At 34.7% G+C, this 19,583-nt stretch overlaps 1 protein-coding gene across 2 annotated transcripts; it reads left to right on the forward strand.

Annotated features, from left to right (window-relative positions):
- Window positions 1-145: 145 nt before the first annotated feature.
- On the forward strand, window positions 146-18,101 carry ANGPTL5 (angiopoietin like 5). 2 transcript variants are annotated; one of them, XM_081545980.1, is made up of 8 exons: window positions 146-301; window positions 2,227-2,375; window positions 4,545-4,611; window positions 5,608-5,701; window positions 8,943-9,043; window positions 11,511-11,631; window positions 13,775-13,960; window positions 15,830-18,101. In XM_081545980.1, the coding sequence occupies exons 1-8, from the start codon at window positions 206-208 to the stop codon at window positions 16,147-16,149; spliced, it is 1,134 nt and encodes a 377-aa protein (XP_081402106.1). In that variant the 5' UTR covers window positions 146-205; the 3' UTR covers window positions 16,150-18,101. The 2 variants fall into 2 exon arrangements, with proteins under 2 accessions (XP_081402106.1, XP_081402105.1); XM_081545979.1 differs by having other exon boundaries at window positions 2,227-2,371; window positions 4,508-4,611.
- The last annotated feature ends 1,482 nt before the right edge of the window (window positions 18,102-19,583 follow it).

The raw sequence follows: 19,583 nt of genomic DNA on the forward strand, positions 1-19,583 counted from the left end.
ATGATGGGATCTCTGGAGGCTACCTTATTCCTTATATGAAGGGTGTTGTTTCAAACGAGGGCATGGAAACCAGTAAGTACTGGCTTCTGTTTTTGTTGTACACCTTCCAGAAATTTTCGACTGAAGACTCAATGTACCAGAGCTCATTCCACAGAGAGCTCACTGATATTTGAAGAAAATTTTCATTTCTCCAACCAAGAAAAATATGATTTATCTTTTCCAAGCCTTACTCTTGTTCTTAAATCTATGTATTTTTACTTGTGGAGAAGCTATACAAGACAACTGTGTGCATCATTCTACGGTAAGAATTTCAGCAAAGTTATTTTAGCTAAGAAAGCATGATTATATAGTTTTTAAGATATGTACTAGGTGTTTGATGAGATTAATTACAGCACTCAATATAATTTATGGAAAAATTAAAGTGTTTATTTAGAAATGCTGACACATGCTTAAATAATATTATTTTTAAACTTAGAAAACTATAAACTGAAGATTGACTCTTAACACATTTCTTGTAAAAAATTGTTAAAGAAATTGCAGACCTAGGTTAAAAACTAGCCAACAACTTTCCACTTAACTTTAATAATGAAATATCTGGTAGCAATGAAAAGTTCATTTTACTAAACAAAAACTGTTCTGTAAACTTTCATACTTCAAATATAGTCTTGTACCTGGTTACTCAGGAAATTTTAAAATTTAAAATTAGAAAATTGTATTCAGAGCAATGTGAGAGTGATAGCTAAGATTGTATGCAATACTATGAGTAGATGGTGATTTGAATCTCTATAATTTAAATATTGGTTTATAATATTTTAAATGTTATAAAATGTATTTACCACTGTATCAATACCAAATTCCAAAGTTGAAGCAAGACTAAATTCTAAGAAAGCTACAGAAATATTAGTAAGAATTCTCTATGCTGAAAATTTAAGAATCTTATTTAGATCTAAAAAATATAGTTGTAAAATATAGCTATTTTTGAAAACAGCTAATATGTCAATTGTTATAGGAGTATAGGGGAAAGAGCAAAAAGTTAAAAGTAGATCTTTGTAGCAAAATGTATTTTGGGTAAATATCTTTCAAATTATGTGATTAGCTCTTTACTTTTCTCTCAATATCCATGTCAAAGAGGACAGATCTTGTTATTATTTTCTTTTAATTACAGTTATTTAAATCTTATAACTTCTACCAAAGAATGTTTTAATATTAAAAAACTGGTAGTGTATGCTTTATCATTAGCAAACCCAACAGTGTACCAATAAAAACTGATACATTTGGAATGACAGCTGTAATCAGCTTTTTTCCTTTTTTTTGAACATAGCAGTCTGTACTTTTTACTCTTCTACCCCTATCTTGTCCCTCTCTCCTTCCTTCTCCCCTCTGGTATTCAAAAGTTTATAGTTCTTGTTGGCTTTCGATTTTAGTTTAATTTTTAAAAATGTGTTTTATTGACGTGTAGTTGATTTATACTGTTGTGTTAATTTATGCTATACAGCAAAGTAATTCAGTCATATATATTTATATCATACATATATAGAATATATATCCTTTTTCATATTCTTTTCCATTGTGGTTTATTACAGGATATTGAACATAGTTCCTTGTGCTACACAGTAGGACCTTATTGTTTATCCATTCTATATATAACATTGCTGGCTTTTTAAAATGACATCTGTTGTTGATTTTGCAAAGAAAAATTCCATTCTTTTTTTCTGTTATTATTATTGCAACCTTTTAAGTCTATGAATACTTTACCTTTCAAATCTGTAAATACTCTAGCTTATACAAAAGCAACAAATCTCCTACATATTTTCCCCTCAGCCCCACATCACAATTCCTACAAATTGGTGTCAGAATGTCCTTCTGGCATAGATATGTTGTAGGCTTCTCAGAGAACCTTCTTAGTATCCACTGAAGGAACTTCAAATGGCACAATTCCTGGAAGAGGAATGGCTCAGCCCTGTATCACACAGGGAAATGTGTAACAGTCACGGCCATAAAACCACTGTAATGGAAAGCAGGCCCTAAAGGAATCCTTTTGGAATTGGAGAGGAAAAAAGAGAGCAGAAGATTTGTTTGTGAAGTTTGAATTAACCAATTAATTATATATTCTTTCTTTGTGTATGTCTTAAAATCTCATCTTTTTCTAGAGTCTTATTTATGATATATTAGGTAATATAACATGCTTCATATATTTTTTCTTATTTCTTTTTTTTTAATATAAAGGATTCTCCAGGAGTTAACATTGTAGAAGATGAATCTAATACAAAAGGTGAAAGTAAAAGTAATGCTACTGTTTACAAAGAAGATTGTGAGGAATCATGTGATATTAAAACTAAAATTACACGAGAAGAAAAATATTTCATGTGTAGTAAGTACTAAAAATAACCAGAATTATAAAAGTGTATGATTTATTATTTCTATGGTAGAGATAGAAAAATATACTTTAGCATTTTTTGGGTCATTTAGTATATATCCTGATCATCCTAGACTAGAGGTATATGTTTTGGGCACATAGTAAGTGCTTCACAAATAATTGGTAAATGAACAATTCCCTCTTCTATGTTATATAGCCCGGTAACATCAACCGACCACAGAAGGCCCTGACACTATCAGTTTGCCTAGGGTTGTTTTCTTAGCTCCATCTGAATCAATAGGAAATTTCACCTAAGTTTTGAGGGGGGAATTCATTAATATTGAATAACTGCTACAATAGATATAATACAAATTCATAGCCACTTTATGTAGCAATGCATAAAAAATAAAGAATTAAAAAAACAATCTCCATTTTTGTTTAAAACTATTTAGTAGCAACACAGTAATTCTCATGATCTAGGTGGCTCAGCTGGTAAAGTGTCTGTCTGCAATGCGGGAGATCCGGGTTCTATCCCTGGGTCAGGAAGATCCCCTGGAGAAGGAAATGGCAACCCACTCCAGTACTCTTGCCTGGAAAATTCCGTGGATGGAGGAGACTGATGGGCTACAGTCCATGGGGTCGCAAAGAGTCGGACACAACTGAGCGGCTTCACTTTTACTATATGTACCTAGGGGGTGGAATGAGAAGGGGGTTCAAAAGGGGAGGAGGTTCTCATCCAGTTCTTATAGGACTTTAGCTCCTAGGTCAGAAAGTATAAAAAGCTCACTTTATTGTGTTTAATTCTGTGTATAACACAGATATCTCAGGCTCCTCAAACCGACGAGTGTAGCTTTAGATCCATTAAGACAAATGTCTAAATCCAGGGAGTATCTAATAAAAAGTGAGAGACTGAAAGTAAAAATGACAGATGAAACTGAGTGAGGTAGATTTAAAACTATCAAGAGTTATTAATGGGGCTCTACTGCTAGAGTGAAATTTAGGAAAATAGAAACAGATACTTTTTAAAAGAATAATTATGCAATAATATGGGACTTCTTTTGTTATAAAGGCCATCATCAGGATAATTGAATAAACTTGGATTAAGTCTGAGAAATACATGGTAATCAATGTATAGTTCCCGATTTTGATGGTTGTGTTGGAGAGAATGTCTCTGGTATAAAATACACTGAAATAGGGCCTCCCTCGTGGTCCAGTGGTTGAGAATCCTCCTTGCAGTTCAGGGGACACCAGTTCGATCCCTGCTCTGGGAAGATTCCACATGCTGTGGAGGAACTAAGCCCATGTGCCACTACTACTGAGCCTGTGCTCTAGAGCCCGCGAGCTGCAACTGCTGAGTCCACATGCCACAACCCACGAACACTGCAACAAGAAGCCTGCATACCACAGCTGGAGAGTAGCCCCTGCTCACCACAGCTAGAGAAAACACACACACAGCAATGAAGATCCAGTGCAGCCAAAAATAAAATAAATAAATATTAAAAAAAAAAAAAAACACCGAAATATCCAGAGGCATCATGGTGGCATGCTCTCAAAGAAGAAAAAGTTCTTCACCTGTTCTTGTGATTGTTTTAAAATAAAAACATTTTTAAAAAGAAAAAATATATAGTAAAAAGTTTAACCAGAAACCAACCAGTTAAAACTTTTGACTGAGGTTTATTATGGGTATATATGCTTGTGTGTTTGCATTTTCTTTATACAAAAATATAGCATTAATAGAAAAAAATTAAAAGAAAGATTTGCTTTAGAAATTAACTTTCATGATATGGAATTATTGCATTTTACTTTCTTATGTAGTAAGAATTGATTAATTTTTGACCTCTTGCTTCTTTCTCTCTCATAAAGTGAGAACTGATATTCAGGATGTTGTCTCTCATTTATATCAGATTAAATTAGGGGGTTAAAATAGATTATTAGGAAGCACATTTTCATTGGGAAGTACTGAAAAAATTGTTTTCTTGGTTGATCTTGAGTTAAACAAAAAAGTACGTAGAATATGCAACTCTATGTATTTAGTTTGAGATACTGGGTTTACATATTTATCTAAAATCATTTTAAAATTCTTTATTTTTTGCTGTAGTTATTTTCTATAACAATATAATGTTTAGCAAACCGGTTTTATTATGATTTAAGGAAATTTGCAAAATTCTATTGTTTCTTATACACGGAGTACCAAAAAACTACTAAGAAACATGATGGATGAGCAGCAAGCTTCCTTGGATTATTTAATTAATCAGGTATGGCTTTTTTTAGAATTGTGCTGTTATTGTATGTATACATAGATCTAGTTAGCTAGAAGTATAATTGTTTTATTTTTATAATGTCCATAAATCTATTTAGTGCCTACTATGTCAGAGACACCAGAGTAAACTGCAGGCAAACAGAAAGCAATAACAACCAAAAAAAAGATCTTCACTTAAAGCTTATTCAGTCTATGTGTGTGTAGTGGGTGGGGGTGGGAGGGGCAGAAAAATGTATTGAAAATGTTGTGAATGCTGTTAGAAAGTTGCACAAAAGAAATTCAAAATCTGAGCTGTGAGAAATTTTCCCAGATTACAGAGATTATGAACTGAGTCACGAGAGATGGATTAATCCTTCAAAGGTCACAAAGGTTGGGTAAGAAGACTGAGATTAGGACGCTCCATCCTTGGGGAACTTCTTGAGGTGGTGCAGGGGCGGAGTGACTGGCGAGGGAGAGGGCGTATGAGGAAAACTAACTCAGAGAAATAGGAACTAAGTCATGCCACACTGAGAAGCCATCGAAGCGTCTGAGCAGGGAACTGCAATGACTAGGCTGGCAGCTGGTGTGGAGGATAGCTTGAGGAAGAGCAGACGGAGGAAACACGGAGATCAGATAAAAAACTACAGCAAAGGAGCAGGCAAGATACAAAGAACAGATCTGCGAGAGTAGTCAATATAAAAACGGGCAGATGAAGGCAGTGTTCATGAGAAAACGGTGCTGAATTTAATGATTGCTATTTAGCTCTTTACTGCTTTCTCCATGGACGGAGGAGCCTGATAGGCTACAGTCCAGGGGTAGCAAAGAGTCGGACACGACTGAGCGACTTCACTTTCCTTTCGCTTTATAGTAGTGAGGAATTCGAAAGGAAGATGGGCATTATATATGTTTCAAAGCTGGATTTATAAGAGGCTTAGGGATATCAGTTGCAGAATTCAGCTAAAAGAGTTTTGTTCCAATACATATTTGCTTAAATATATGCCTGTGTGTTTAGGTTAATGAGCTCATGAATCGAGTTCTCCTTTTGACAACAGAAGTTTTTAGAAAACAGCTGGATACTTTTCCTCACAGACCAGTTCAGTCACATGGTGAGAACTTTTGTATTTCAGCCTTTTCATATTTGTCTTTTGTTTCTTAAAAATTTCACAGACAGGTTGGTGCACTTAAAACTTTTGTTTAAAAAATATAGCTTGTTATTTTCTAACAGGCTGGAGGAGTAACACCTGCCATTAAGCAAATTTTGGCACAGACAATGCCTACTTTTCTGAATTGCAAACTTTTCTGACCATTTGAAAGCCATGGCTGTAGACAGATATTCAGAATCTGTGGAAAATAGCATAGTTTTATTAATATGTAACCAGATGTGGGCTCTCCTTTTACATTTTAGTAATAATCAGTCTTCGCTTAGAAGAAAAGAAGGTCTCAGAATTCCTCCCACCTGTAAAAAGTATTTTTGACATCCTTGAGGTGTTTCAAATTAGAGCATAAAATTTGAAAAAGAAGCTTGATTCAGAAAGAAACTGGAATTTAGCTCTTTTGATGCTAAAATATGGTATAACAGTACAGTAATTCCTAAAGGAATAGTTTTCTAATAAAAATGCCCTATATATCTTACAGTTGTGAATTAATACCAAAGTTTCCAAGCAAGTAAATGTTTATTGACGGCCTAGTAAGTGATCTTTCTTTTTTCCTTACAAAGAGAAGGAAATAAACTGTTACTGAGATCACTTACGTGTCAGGTACTATGACAGGCACTTTCACATGTTATTGTGTTACTTTTTTTTTTTTTTTTGTGTTACTTTTTATTACGTTATTCTACCTCATTTGTGAGCAGTGAAGATGGTTTTACATGGTGGTCATGTGCATGGACTCTGGTGTCAAATCATTTGTCTTCAAATCTCTGATCCACTGTTTCCTGATATCAGTTTCCTCATCAGGAAACCAATAGTCTCCTCTGTCTATGGAATTCTCCAGTCAAGAATACTGGACTGGGTTGTCATTTCCTCCTCGGGGGAATCGTCCCAACCCAGCGATTAAACCCGAGTCTCCTGCATTGCAGACAGATTCTTTACCATCTTAGCCACCAGGGAAGCCCAAACTTAGAGTACCTACCTTGTGTGTTTCTTGTGAGACTTAAATGAGTAAATGCACAAAAATCTCCTGAAGTATTGCCTGAGCATAATAAGACAGTATAAGAGTTTGCTATGATGATGATTATCATCAGCTAAGGAATATGCAGTCCAGGAAAATCTGAACAATCTGTTCACATTTATTTGGATGGTGATGGCAAAGCAGATATCTATCACAGATTAGTCCTTCACTATAAACATCTATCTTATCTCTAAGCATAAATTTATCATAAAAATATCTCAGCAATTCAGAAGAAAGGCAACAAATCTATATCTTCTGGAAGTAAAGGGGAAAGCAAACAATTTTTCACAGCTAACTTTTTGTAGATGATATTTTCTGCACATTTACTGTGTGCTGGGCACTGTGCTAAGTGTTTTACATAATGCCTTATATGTATATTGTCAGAATAACACTATGAAGTAGATAGTATTATTATTATTATTATATTGCACATGAAGAAAAGTAGTTAAGAAACTTAGCTAATAGTTCTGACTAGTAAAGAGTAGAACTAGACTCGAACCCAAGCTTCTGGCTCTGAAGTCTCAGGCTTTGATGTGTTTGTTCTCTGGGTAATTGATATTGTAAGATTAAATTTATTTTATTACATTTACAAGAGATAATACAAAGTAAAGCATCTAGAGTAAAATGTAGCATCATATCCACATAATAGTTATGTTTTACAATCCCTTGAAAAGTAGAATGCTTTAGAGGAGATGATTATAAACTGCTACAGTTCTAGCTATTGTCAACAGAGCAGGCTTTAGCCTCAGCATCAGTTCCCCTGGTGAAGAACGTGGTTCCTCCTTCCTCCCCCTTTGCTTGTTTTTAATGGGGGCTTCAATACACCAGAATATTTGCAGTTTCAAATAGTGCAGAAAGGATGTGTCAATAGTAGCTAGCCTACTTATTCTTTTGGATTTTCTCCTTGTCTTCATTACAGATTTCTGTTACATATTATGTTCCCAAGATAAGCCTAGATTTCTGGAAATACATTATTTATTGGACAAGAGAGTGCATACTTGTAAAATATATTAAATAAATGTTGATACCAACTGGGCAAATAATCAATAACAGTGAGCTATCAGTGAAGTTTTATTGCAGCATAAATTATTTAGTCCCAGTTCCTCCGTTCATCTAGATTCTTATTTTTAATGATGAGATGATTTTTCTTTTTAAGAAGTTAAAGTCATCATATCATTTTTGTTGTTCAGTTGCTCAGTCATGTCTGACTCTGCGACTTCATGGACTGCGGCACGCCAGGCTTCCCTGTCCATCACAATCTCCCGGAGCTTGCTCAAACCCATGTCCATTGAGTCGGTGATGCCATCCAACCATTTTGTCCTCTGTCGTCCCCTTCTCCTCCTGCCTTCTATCTTTCCCAGCATCAGGGTCTTGGTTTCCAGTGAGTCAGCCTTTTACATCAGGTGGCCAAAGGATTGAAGTTTCAGCTTCAACATCAATCCTTCCAATGAATATTCAGGGTGATTTCCTTTAGGATGGACTGGTTTGATCTCCTTGCAGTCCAAGGGACTCTCAAGAGTCTTCTCCAGCACCACAGTTCAAAAGCATCAATTCCTCGGCACTCAGCCTTCTTTATGGTGAGCTCTCACATCCATACATGACTACTGGAAAAACCATAGCTTTGACTATTACAGATCTTTGTAGGCAAAGTAATGTCTCTGCTTTTTAGTGTGCTGTCTAGATTTGTCATAGCTTTTCTTCAAAAAGCAAGTGTCTTTTAGTTTCATGGCTGTAGTCACCATCTGCAGTGATTTTGGAGCCCAAGAAAATAAAGTCTGTCACTGTTTCCATTGTTTCCCCATCTGTATTCCATGAAGTGATGGGACCAGATGCCATGATCTTAGTTTTCTGAACACTGGCTTAAAGCTCAGCTTTTTCAATCTGCTCTTTCACTTTCATCAAGAGGCTCTTTAGTTCCTCTTCGTTTTCTGCCATAAGAGTGGTGTCATCTGCATATTTGAGGTTATTGATATTTCTCCCAGCAGTCTTGCTTCCACCTTGTGCTTTGTCCAGCCTGGCATCTTGCATGATGTACTCTGCGTACAAGTTAAATTAGCATATCATTAATGAACATTTTAATAATAATTTCACATAACACTGTCCATTCTCTATAATAAAATGATTAAGTCTTAAATGTATATGTGGAAATATCCTAAATAACTAATTTTACTTTTGTAGGTCTAGATTGTACTGATATTAAAGATACCATTGGTTCTGTCACCAAAACACCAAGTGGTTTGTATATAATCCATCCAGAAGGCGCTAGTCATCCATTTGAGGTAAAGTTTTCCCTTGTTATATATGGAATAGGATAGGCATCTAATCTATTTAAATAATATTAGTTTTAATTGTTTTACTATTTTATTTCTTCTTAAAATTTTTCAAATAAATTAGTATAGGTTCCAGTTTCAAAAGTTTTGTTTTCTGGGCTTCTTTGCCCAAACCACAAACCGGTAAAAGAATTAGAGAGTCTTTCACCTTTCTATTTGAGTGTTTCTGGTTACAGTCTTTAAAGTGAGTCCATTTGGTGCTAGGTCTTATCCTTCCAGTAGATGGAACTATGCAAAATAAATACCTATTTGCTTTAATCAGCTTATGGATATTAAAAAATAATGGTGTGCTTTGTCTTGGAGCTTGATAAAAATACTTTGATTTCTCTTCCTACACATGGATATACTTTGTTTGGTTGATAAATGACTTTTTTGTGATTGTATAAATAATTAATAATTTAAAAAACCTTTCATTAAATTGTGAGAAAGATTGACAAGCTGATCCATTTCTTAAATTGCATAAAATAGATTACTCATATCTATCCTTAGTAGTTCAGTATCATGATTTCTAGAGGCAATTTCAACTCAAAATTATATATTATTAAAACTGTATATTATTATACATTGTATATTAATATACATATATATAATTTTCTGGTTACATTTTTGTGCATAAAAAGATTATAAAATGAATATCATACCTTATTAATAGTCTTTATTACACAATGAAATAATTTTTCTAAGTAGATACTACCAGTTTCTCATCTCAGTTACTAACATTTTCTGACATCTATTAACAGGATGTCAAAAATTGGGAATTAAGTGGGAAATAATTATAATTACCTAAATTATCTCACCTACAGATTCAGAAATGGGCCTGAACAGATGTGGAAAGGGAAGGCTTCTAATTTTGTGAAAAGTGGGACGCATAATTACCTCTTTTGTGGGAAAGTGTTGGTTCCCTAACTTCCTCCACACTGCCTTTTTCTGTCTGTGTGTGGGAAGTTTCTGATGGGGAGGATTGCTCTGATTTTCTTGCTTTGTCACTTCAATGAGTCCTCCATGGTGATCCTCTTAAGGGCATTTAGCAGAACACCACAGATGCATCTATGAGTGCCTGTTGAGATGGGGCATGTTCTAAGTTGCTTCAGTTGTGTCTGACTCTTTGCGACCCTATGGACTGTAGCCCACCAGGCTTCTCTGTCCATGGGATTGTCCAGGCAAGTATACTGGAGTGCATTGCCATGCCCTCCTCCAGGGGATCTTCCTGACCCAGGGATTGAACCTGCGTCTCTCACGTGTCCTGAATTGGCAGGCGGGTTCTTTACCACTAGCGCCACCTGGGAAGCCCCATAGATGGGGCTTAGACCATGCTTTTCTGTCTGAAAATCTCAGTCTGAACACGGGCCATCCAGACTTCGGAGAAAAAAAGCAATGAAAGACAGGCACACAGGCATATTTGACACTGTTTTAAAAATCACTGTTTTAATTGAAAGGAAAAGTTATTTATAAAGAAATGTATCACTCTGCCACATCAGATGGATGTCATTTGTTTTTGTTGTTGTTCAGTTGCTAAGTCATGTCTGACTCTGTGATGCTCTGGACTGCAGCACACCAGGCTCCTCTGTCCTCTACCATCTCCCAGAGTTTGCTCAGATTCATATCCACTGAATCAATGACTCTGTGTAACCATCTCATTCTCTCCTGCCTCTGTCTCCTTTGCCTTCAATCTTTCCCAACATCAGGGTCTTTTCCAATGAGTCAGCTCTTCACATCATGTGGCCAAAGTATTGGAGCTTTAGCTTCAGCATCAGTCCTTCCAATGAATATTCAGCGTTGATTTCCGTTAGAACTGACTGGTTTCATCTCCTTGTGGCCCAAGGACTCTCAAGAGTCTTCTCCAACACCACACTTCAAAAGCATCAGTTCTTCAGCACTCAGCCTTCTTTATGGTCCAACTCTCACCTGTACATGACTAATGGAAAAACCATAACTTTGACTATATGCACTTTTGTTGTCAAAGCGATATCTCTGCTTTTTAATATGCTGTCTAGGTTAGGTGTGTCAAAGTTTTCCTTCCAAGGAGCAAGCATGTTTTAATTTCATGGCTGCACTCACTGTCCACAGTGATTTTGGAGCCCAAGAAGATAAAATCTGTCACTTTCATATTGTAAAATCTGTCACTATTATTACTCAACTGAAAAATGTATATAAAGTTGAGGAATAAGAGGATGGCCTTAAATGGCTACAAACACATATATTGACTGATGCAGGGACTGCAATTAGGTTTGTTTTATTACAGTATTATTTCTTGAGATTTTAAAAAAAATCTGAATATTTTAATGACATACAGTTGCACTGAAACTTTCAGTGGCAGTATCTTCTCTTTCTCTAGGCTTGAGGGTGAAGTATGAGTTTTATATCAAAGAATGAAAATAATAGCATGTTATTTTTGTCTTTTCTGGGTTTGCTTTAGGTTATGTGTGACATGGATTACAGAGGAGGTGGATGGACTGTGATACAGAAAAGGATCGATGGGATAATTGATTTCCAAAAATTGTGGTGTGATTATCTGGATGGATTTGGTGACCTCTTAGGTCAAGTTTTATTCATTTCTCCTCTTTTTTCTTCTTTTTGGTATTATGCCTATAGACTGTCTGTATTGGTAATATTATTAGTAAAAATAGCAAAATCCTAAATGTGGATTCCAAATTCAAATTCAAAATCCTGTGAATATAAAAACATGACTTAAACTGCTCTCTGGTCGTTAGCCAAATTATTTAAAATAAGTAGGTTTTCAGATGGAATCTAGATATCTTTATTTTTAGATGTCTGTTGAAGTGTGATTTGACTGAAAATGATCAGTTGGGTATTTATTAAATATTGATTATGCACACAGCAGAGTTCTGGCAGATGCTTAATAGTTATTTGTAGAATTAAAAACTAAATGAACAGGGACCTTGAAATTCTTGAGATTTGTCCTGTGTCTGTACAAACAAATGAAATAGAAATTTGGGGTACATTGTGTATAAGCTCAAATAATGTGAACTGAGAGTAGTGATTTATAAAAACATCAGTAAAAATCACTATGCTCAAAATTTGGAAAATGGAAACCCCAGGTGAACTGTAAAATCTGTTCCCATTATTCCATGGCAACATCACTTTGGCTGTTGAACAGAAACATTAGTATTTCTGAACATTGCAAAATTTTACATTAATTGGAACATTCGCAGGTGACTTTGATCATTTTTATGCTATTAAGTTGCTGTTGTTATAACTTAAAATATTTGACATCCCATAATAATGTCATTCAAGGATTTAGTACCTGGTGGTGTTAGTCCTACTGCTAAAAACCCTACTGCATGTCAGTGAGGTTAGAAAGTGTGTGAAATGTAATAAAATGTCACAAAGAAGGCCAAACAGCTGCCATACTACGGAGTGCAGTTGATATACTTGTGTTTTCTCAGCATTACCTCCAATTTTCCAACAAGCGCAGCCATCTGAATCGAGCAGTCATAGATCTGCATACTCTAAATTGTTATCTTCCTTACATAATCCTTATTTCTGTAGGGAGATTATTTTAGTTTTAATGAAAAATGTCTTCAGGCAGGTATACTTTGGTAAACGGACTGCTTTGTACTTGGCCTATTAAAGAAATAAACAGTATTAAGGAAAGTATCTTAAGTTACACTTGGGGTTTGGGGTGTAGGGGAATTATGGCAAGGACATTTAATTGGTGTCAGACTAGGAGAAGCCAAGCAGCCCTGTCTTACTTGTCCGTCTTTCTTACTTCCTATACTTCCTTTCTTCCTGTACTTCTTCAGAACACTCTTTAGTTCTAGGTGGGCATGCAGCTAAAATGCTCCTGTAAGCCCTTGAGAGTGACTTAATGTCTTAGCTATAGTTTTAAGAGTTTGAATGCTGTCACACCGCCCCCGACTCTTTGAATGTCATTTTACTAGACCTTACTTCCTTTGGAAATTTCATGATTCAGGCACAGGGATGTACTTCAGAGCAGGAGTGTCCACATTTAGGCCATAACAGTGGGTAGAGGGAGGTAGAAAGCTAATGGCTAGAACTTGCAAGTATGCAGTTCGTACTATGGAGTTTAAAAATTCATCCTGGATCTACAATCATCTTGGAAATACTGACCCTGACCTGGGGACACTCTGGTGTTTCTACCTTACATTTTCGTTCATTCAGAGGTAACTGACAAGCTGCATTATAAAAAAGAAATATTTGTTCACAAAACATTTTTCTCAAAGACAGAAAAAGAATAATTTCTATTGAGTACTTTCAGGAAATATTTCTTTAGGAGTTGCTGATTTGGAGGTAAACCTCTTACATTTACTGGTACACATCATCTTGTTACCTGCCATAATATTTGAACTGGTAGTTTTTGTTGATATGCCTTATGGCAGAACTTGACTTTTTACTTAATCTTTAAATGACTTTTTGAATTTAATTTAGGTGGATAAAAAATGAAACAGAATCTGTTTATCCCATCTAGTAAAGCAGAAGTGGGAAGATATACACACACGCATATATATATTGGCAAATTAGGCACACAGTGATAATTTGAGCTAGGGCCATCTAGTCCCTCAAATAATTTATGTACACCATCTCAGAGTTATTGAAACACTAAACAACATCAAGCACTTAATAATACAGGGTTGTTCTAATAATACAGGGTTATTTGAATATGCTATAACATATTTAAAAAAGCATTTTTTTTAACAGGTGAATTCTGGCTAGGACTGAAAAAGACTTTTTATATAGTGAATCAGAAGAATACCAGTTTTATGCTGCATGTGGCACTGGAATCTGAAGATGACACATTCGCTTACGCATCATATGATGATTTTTGGATAGAAGATGAAACAAAATTTTTTAAAATGCACTTAGGACGATATTCAGGAAATGCTGGTATGTTTTTTATTCCTAAAATTATCCAAAAGATTTAAATCTAGCTGATTCAATATTAGATGAAGATAAAAAGTAATACATTTATTTTGGTATATATATATATTTTTTTTTTTGTATAACTGTTAACAGATTAGATTAAGAATGAGAAAACTGGCTAAGTCTTGAGTTTTGAAACTCTGTTATGATGGTTGCATCATCTCGTGGTTTTGAACTGCTTAATACACTTTAAAACAATTTGCCATATGTAATCTCAATTGATTCTTTAGATAGCGATTCTGTGGGATAGGCTGGGAAGGCATTATTTCCATTTTCATGTTCTGAGAGGCAGACATTTAGAAGTCTTAGAATGTTAGAGCTGATCTTCACTCCTCTCACTTCACAGGTGAAGAAAGATTAAGTGACTTAATCACAATTGCCAGCTCATGACATCTGAGCCATGGCAAGGACCCAGGCTGATAGAACAACTAGTTTAATGGGTTTTTAAGCGTCTATATTTCAGTGCATCTACTTTTTTCCAAAAAATTAAATTTGTTAGCACTTTAAAATATTTGATGTTAAATTTATATTTTGATGTTGACATTTTAAACTTCAGTTATTATTAAATTTAGCTCTCCTGTTGATTGCTCATCGTGGTTCTTATTCAGTAGATATGATTAGTGTTAGAAATCCGAAAATGAATGAGTTGTGCTTCCAGCTCTTTAACTGATCACAAGATAGAGGGGGAGATTAAATAGAACTGAAAACACAGAATACTGATACAGCTTTGGAGGTTAAGAGGGAGAGAATGACTCTGACTGATTGCATCCAGGAAATCTTCATGGAAGGGTGATTTTCAACAAAGAATTAATGTTAGATCCAACCTGGGATGCTTTTTGAAAGTACATACATACTTGTGCAGAATCTTAGTCAGTAAGTTTGGGCCCAGGTATTTGTATTGACTAGATAGATATTTAGCATCCTTATAGTTGAGAATCACTGATTTGTACTTGGAGGAATGGATGGCATTTGGACAAATGAATGTTGGCAAAGAGAACAGTTTGAGACAAGGCACAGAAATGGAGAACACAGTAGTGATCTCCAGGTAAAGGGGATAGGGCAACGGTGGGGCAGGATGGTATGCAGAAAAGGAGCAGCGCAGCTCCTTGGGATAGAAGAATGTACAACAAAGTTTAAATTACCCTTTCATGAGTCAAACATTCAGAAAAAATTCCAGTGTTTAAAAAGTGCCATGTCATGCTATATATAGAATTGTTTTGGACAAAAAGGAAAAGAAAGAACACAAAATGGGCTAGTTGATAAGGACATGTTTAGGGAACTCTATTTAGCATTTCTTTCCTAAAGTGAGATATATTTTCATGTTTCATTTGTTTTTAAAAAATACAAAAGAAACTATCATTCAATTCATACTGCTATTGTTTGGTCCTTTTACACAGTTAGCAAAGATGTAATAGTTTTCAATTTAACCAATAACATGCAGAGTTTTACCTGGGCCATCACAGACCTCTGTAATTTGTGCCATTAAATGTCCACTTGTGGAGAAGGGCATGGCAACCCACTCCAGGACTCTTGCCTGGAGAATCCTATGGACAGAGGAAACCACCGGGCTACAGTCCATAGCGTAGCAGAGAGTTGGACATGACTGAGGCAACTTAGCATGCAGGCAATGTCCACTTGGAGATGTTTATTATGTCGAGGAATTCATTACCAGATTTTGGCCTATTGCACCTGGAGGAGAGGTTTTAATCTGATATCTAGTAAAAAGTAATTTAAGCCTTAGTTTTAGACACAATGCTTTTTCACAATTGGTTGGTAAAGGTCGATTAAAAGGTGCCTTTAACTTTAGTCATTAAAAAAATCTATTTTACCCAGGTGATGCATTCCGGGGCTTCAGAAAAGAAGATAATCAAAATGCAATGCCTTTCAGCACACCAGATGTTGATAATGATGGGTGTCGTCCTGCATGCTTCATCAATGATCAGTCTGTGAAGAGCTGCAGCCACCTCAGTAACAATACCGGCTGGTGGTTCAGCCAGTGTGGTCTCGCAAATCTGAATGGCATTCATCACTTCTCTGGAAAATTGCTTACAACTGGAATTCGATGGGACACATGGACTAAAAACAACTCACCCATCAAGATTAAATCTGTTTCAATGAAAATTAGAAGAACTTACAATCCATATTTTAAATAATCTCATTTAAAATTTTAATGCTATTTTTGATAATATATAAGATTCTACATAGTTCTCTTGTTACTGAGTGTTTTAAGCACATTTGCCAAAATTTAACCATAGATGACATCTAGGTATTATGAATCTAATTAGAAATCTTTAATTTTGTAGGGTTTTTGTAAAGGAAAACATGGCTCAATGTATGATTTTACTATTAGCTATATTAGTAATATGTAATAAAATTTGTTTTGAGTGAATTGCAACTTGTCTACTTGAAATCTATTGTCCTTTTAAAGGATTTTCCCTTTTCTTTAAAGCATAGATTGTTAGGAAAATTAAAAAGGCATTATACTTATTGCTATATTTATTTGAAATAGCTACCCATATAATCCACAGATAATTTCTATTGAAGACAATTGTAAGGAATAATTTTGTGCAGATTAATATATAAACTTCACATGGTTTAAGAACCTTACTATTTCTGAGTAACTCCATAATATTTTACAGTTAATAAGAGTTTGCTGCAAAAATAAAGTCTTCCTTGTTTTCTTATTTTCTTATTCTTCCAGTCAGTGAACAAGGTATATTTTACCATCCATTTGTGTCTTCAATTTATTTCATTAATGTCTTACAGTTCCTAGTACAGGTCTTTTTCTTCAGCTAGATTTATCTTTAGGTATTTTATTCTTTTTGATGTGATTTTAAATGGGATTATTTTCTTAGTTTGTTTGATATGTGGATGTTGAACCATCCTTGCATCCCTGGGATGAATCTCACTTGATCATGGTGTATGATTCTTTTACTGTGTTGTTGAATTTCATTTGCAAATATTTTGTTAAGGATTTTTGTATTCATGTTCATCAGATATATTGGCATGTCATTTTCTTTTTGTGTGTGATATCTCTTTTTTTTTTTTTTGTATCAGGGTGATGTTGGCTTGGTAGAATGAATGTGTAACTGTCCCTTCATCTGCAATTTTTTGGGAATTGTTTAAAAATGACAGATGTTAACTTTTCTCTAAATGTTTGGGAGAATTCACATTGAAGTCGTTTGGTCCTGAACTTGTGTTGGTTGGGAGTGTTTTTGTTTTTTAAATTATTGTTTCAATTTCATTACTGATAATTGGTGTATTTTGGTATTTTTTATTTCTTCCTGGTTAAGTCTTGGGAGTTTGTACTTAACAAGTACAAAGTTGTTACTTGCTACTTGTTTCTGAGAGCTGGTCCATTTATTCTAGGCTGTCCATTTTATCATTGTGGAACAGTTCATAGCAATCTCATATTTTGTTTCTCTGGTGTTGGTTGCTATTTCTCCCTTTTCATTTCTGATTTTATTGACTTGGGCCCTCTATTTTCTTAATGAGTCTGGCTAAAGTTTTATAAATTTTGTTTTTCTTTTCAAAGAACCAATTTTAGTTTTATTGCTCTTTTCTATTGTTTTTCTGATCTCTTTTTCATTTATTTCTGTTCTAATTTTCATGATTTCTTTCCTTCTACTAACTTTGACTTTTCTTTGTTTTTATTTTTCTAGTTGTTGGTTAGGTTGTTTATTTGAGATTTTTCTTGTTTCCTGAGGAGGGCATGTACCACTATAAACTAGCTTCTGAAAACTTTTACTTTGTCCCATAGATTTTGAAGCATTGTATTTTTGTTTTCTTTAGTCTCCAGATAGTTTTTATTTCCTCTTGATTTCTTCAGTGATCCATTAGTTGTTTAGCAGCATATTGTTTAGACTCCATGTTTTTGTCTTTCTTGGAGTCTTTAAATTGTAGTTGATTTTTTGTCTTAAACCATTGTGTTTGGAATAGTTGCTTGATATGATTTCAATATTTTTAAATTTACTGAGACTTGTTTTGTGGATTAGCATGTGATCTATCCTGGAGAATGTTTCAGGTACACCTGAAAGAATGCATATGCTTTATTTGATGAAATGTTCTGTATATATATACTTCTAATAAATCCATCTGATCTGTACATTGTTTAAGGTCAGTGTTTCCTTATTGATTTTCTGTCTGGATGATCAGTCTATGGATGCTAGTAGTGTGTTAAAGTCTTCTACCCTTATTGTTTTACTGTCAATTTCTCCCTTTATGTCTGTTAATGTTTGTTTTATGTATTTAGGTGCTCTTATGATCAGTGCAAATATATTTACAATTGTATCTTCTTCTTGTATTGATCTTTTGATCATTATGTAACATCTTTATCTCTTGTTATAGTCTTTGCTTTAAAATCTATTTTGTCTGATGTAACCATTGTTACCCTAGCTTACTTTTCATTTCCATTGGCAAGGAATACCTTTTTCCATCGCCTTACTTTCAATTGGCATTTGTCTCCATAACTGAAGTGAATCTCTTGTAAGCAATATTTATACAGGTCTTGTTTTTCTTTTTTAAATCTATTCATCCAGTCCATGTCTCATGATTGGAATATTTCATCCATTTACATTTGAACTTATTGATAGGTTTGTACTCATTGACATTTTGCTAATTTGAAGGGTTGTTTTAGAAATCTTTTTGGTCCTTTTCTTCTTCTGCTCTCATTCCTTGTGATTTGATGGCTATCTTCATGATATATTTGGATTTCTTTCTCTATCTGTTATGGATTTTTGGTTGGTAGTTACCATGAGCCTATATATCTCTATCTATATTATATAAGTTGCTGATTTTTTCAGTTTGAATGTGTTTTAACAACTCTGCATGTTTACTCTTCCCACCCCACATTTGCTATTTTTGATGTCATATTTTACACCTTTTATTTTGTATATCCCTTGCCTATGTGTTGTGGATATAGACTTTATTTATTTTTACTACTTTTGTCTTTTGATCGTCATACTAGCTTTAAACATGGTTAATTTACTAACTTTATATTTGCCTTTACTATTGAGTTTTTTCCTTTCATACTTTTTATATTGTGACCTTTTCTTTTTTGCTTATACAAGTCCCTTTAACATATCCATTGTAAAGCTAGTTTGGTGGTGCTGAACACTTTTAGCTTTTGCATATCTATAAAGCTTTTGAGGTCTTCTTCAAATTTGAATGATAGCCTTGCCAGATAAACTGTTCTTGGTTTTTCCAAGGTTTTCCCCTTTCATCACTTTAAACGTATGTGCCACTTTCTTCTGGGCTGCAGTTTCTGCTAAAAAATCAACTGATAAATTTTTGGGAATTTTCTGCATACTAGTTGGTATGCAACTGATTTCTTTTCCCTTGCTGCTTTTAATATTCTCTCTTTAGCTCAGTTGGTAAAGAATCCACGTGCAATGTGAGAGAACTGGGTTTGATCCCTGGGTTGGGAAGATCCTCTGGAGAAAGGAAAGGCTACCCATTCCAGTATTCTCACCTGGAGAATTTCATGGATTGTATAGACCATGGAGTCACAAAGAGTCAGACACGACTGAGCGACTTTCACTTCACTTCTTTAACTTTTTTGCCATTTTGTTTATAGCATATCTTGGTG

The sequence above is a fragment of the Giraffa tippelskirchi genome, chromosome 11 (assembly GCF_054371585.1).
Source record: "Giraffa tippelskirchi isolate mGirTip1 chromosome 11, T2T-mGirTip1v1.2.pri, whole genome shotgun sequence".
Classification (NCBI taxonomy): Eukaryota; Metazoa; Chordata; class Mammalia; order Artiodactyla; family Giraffidae; genus Giraffa; species Giraffa tippelskirchi.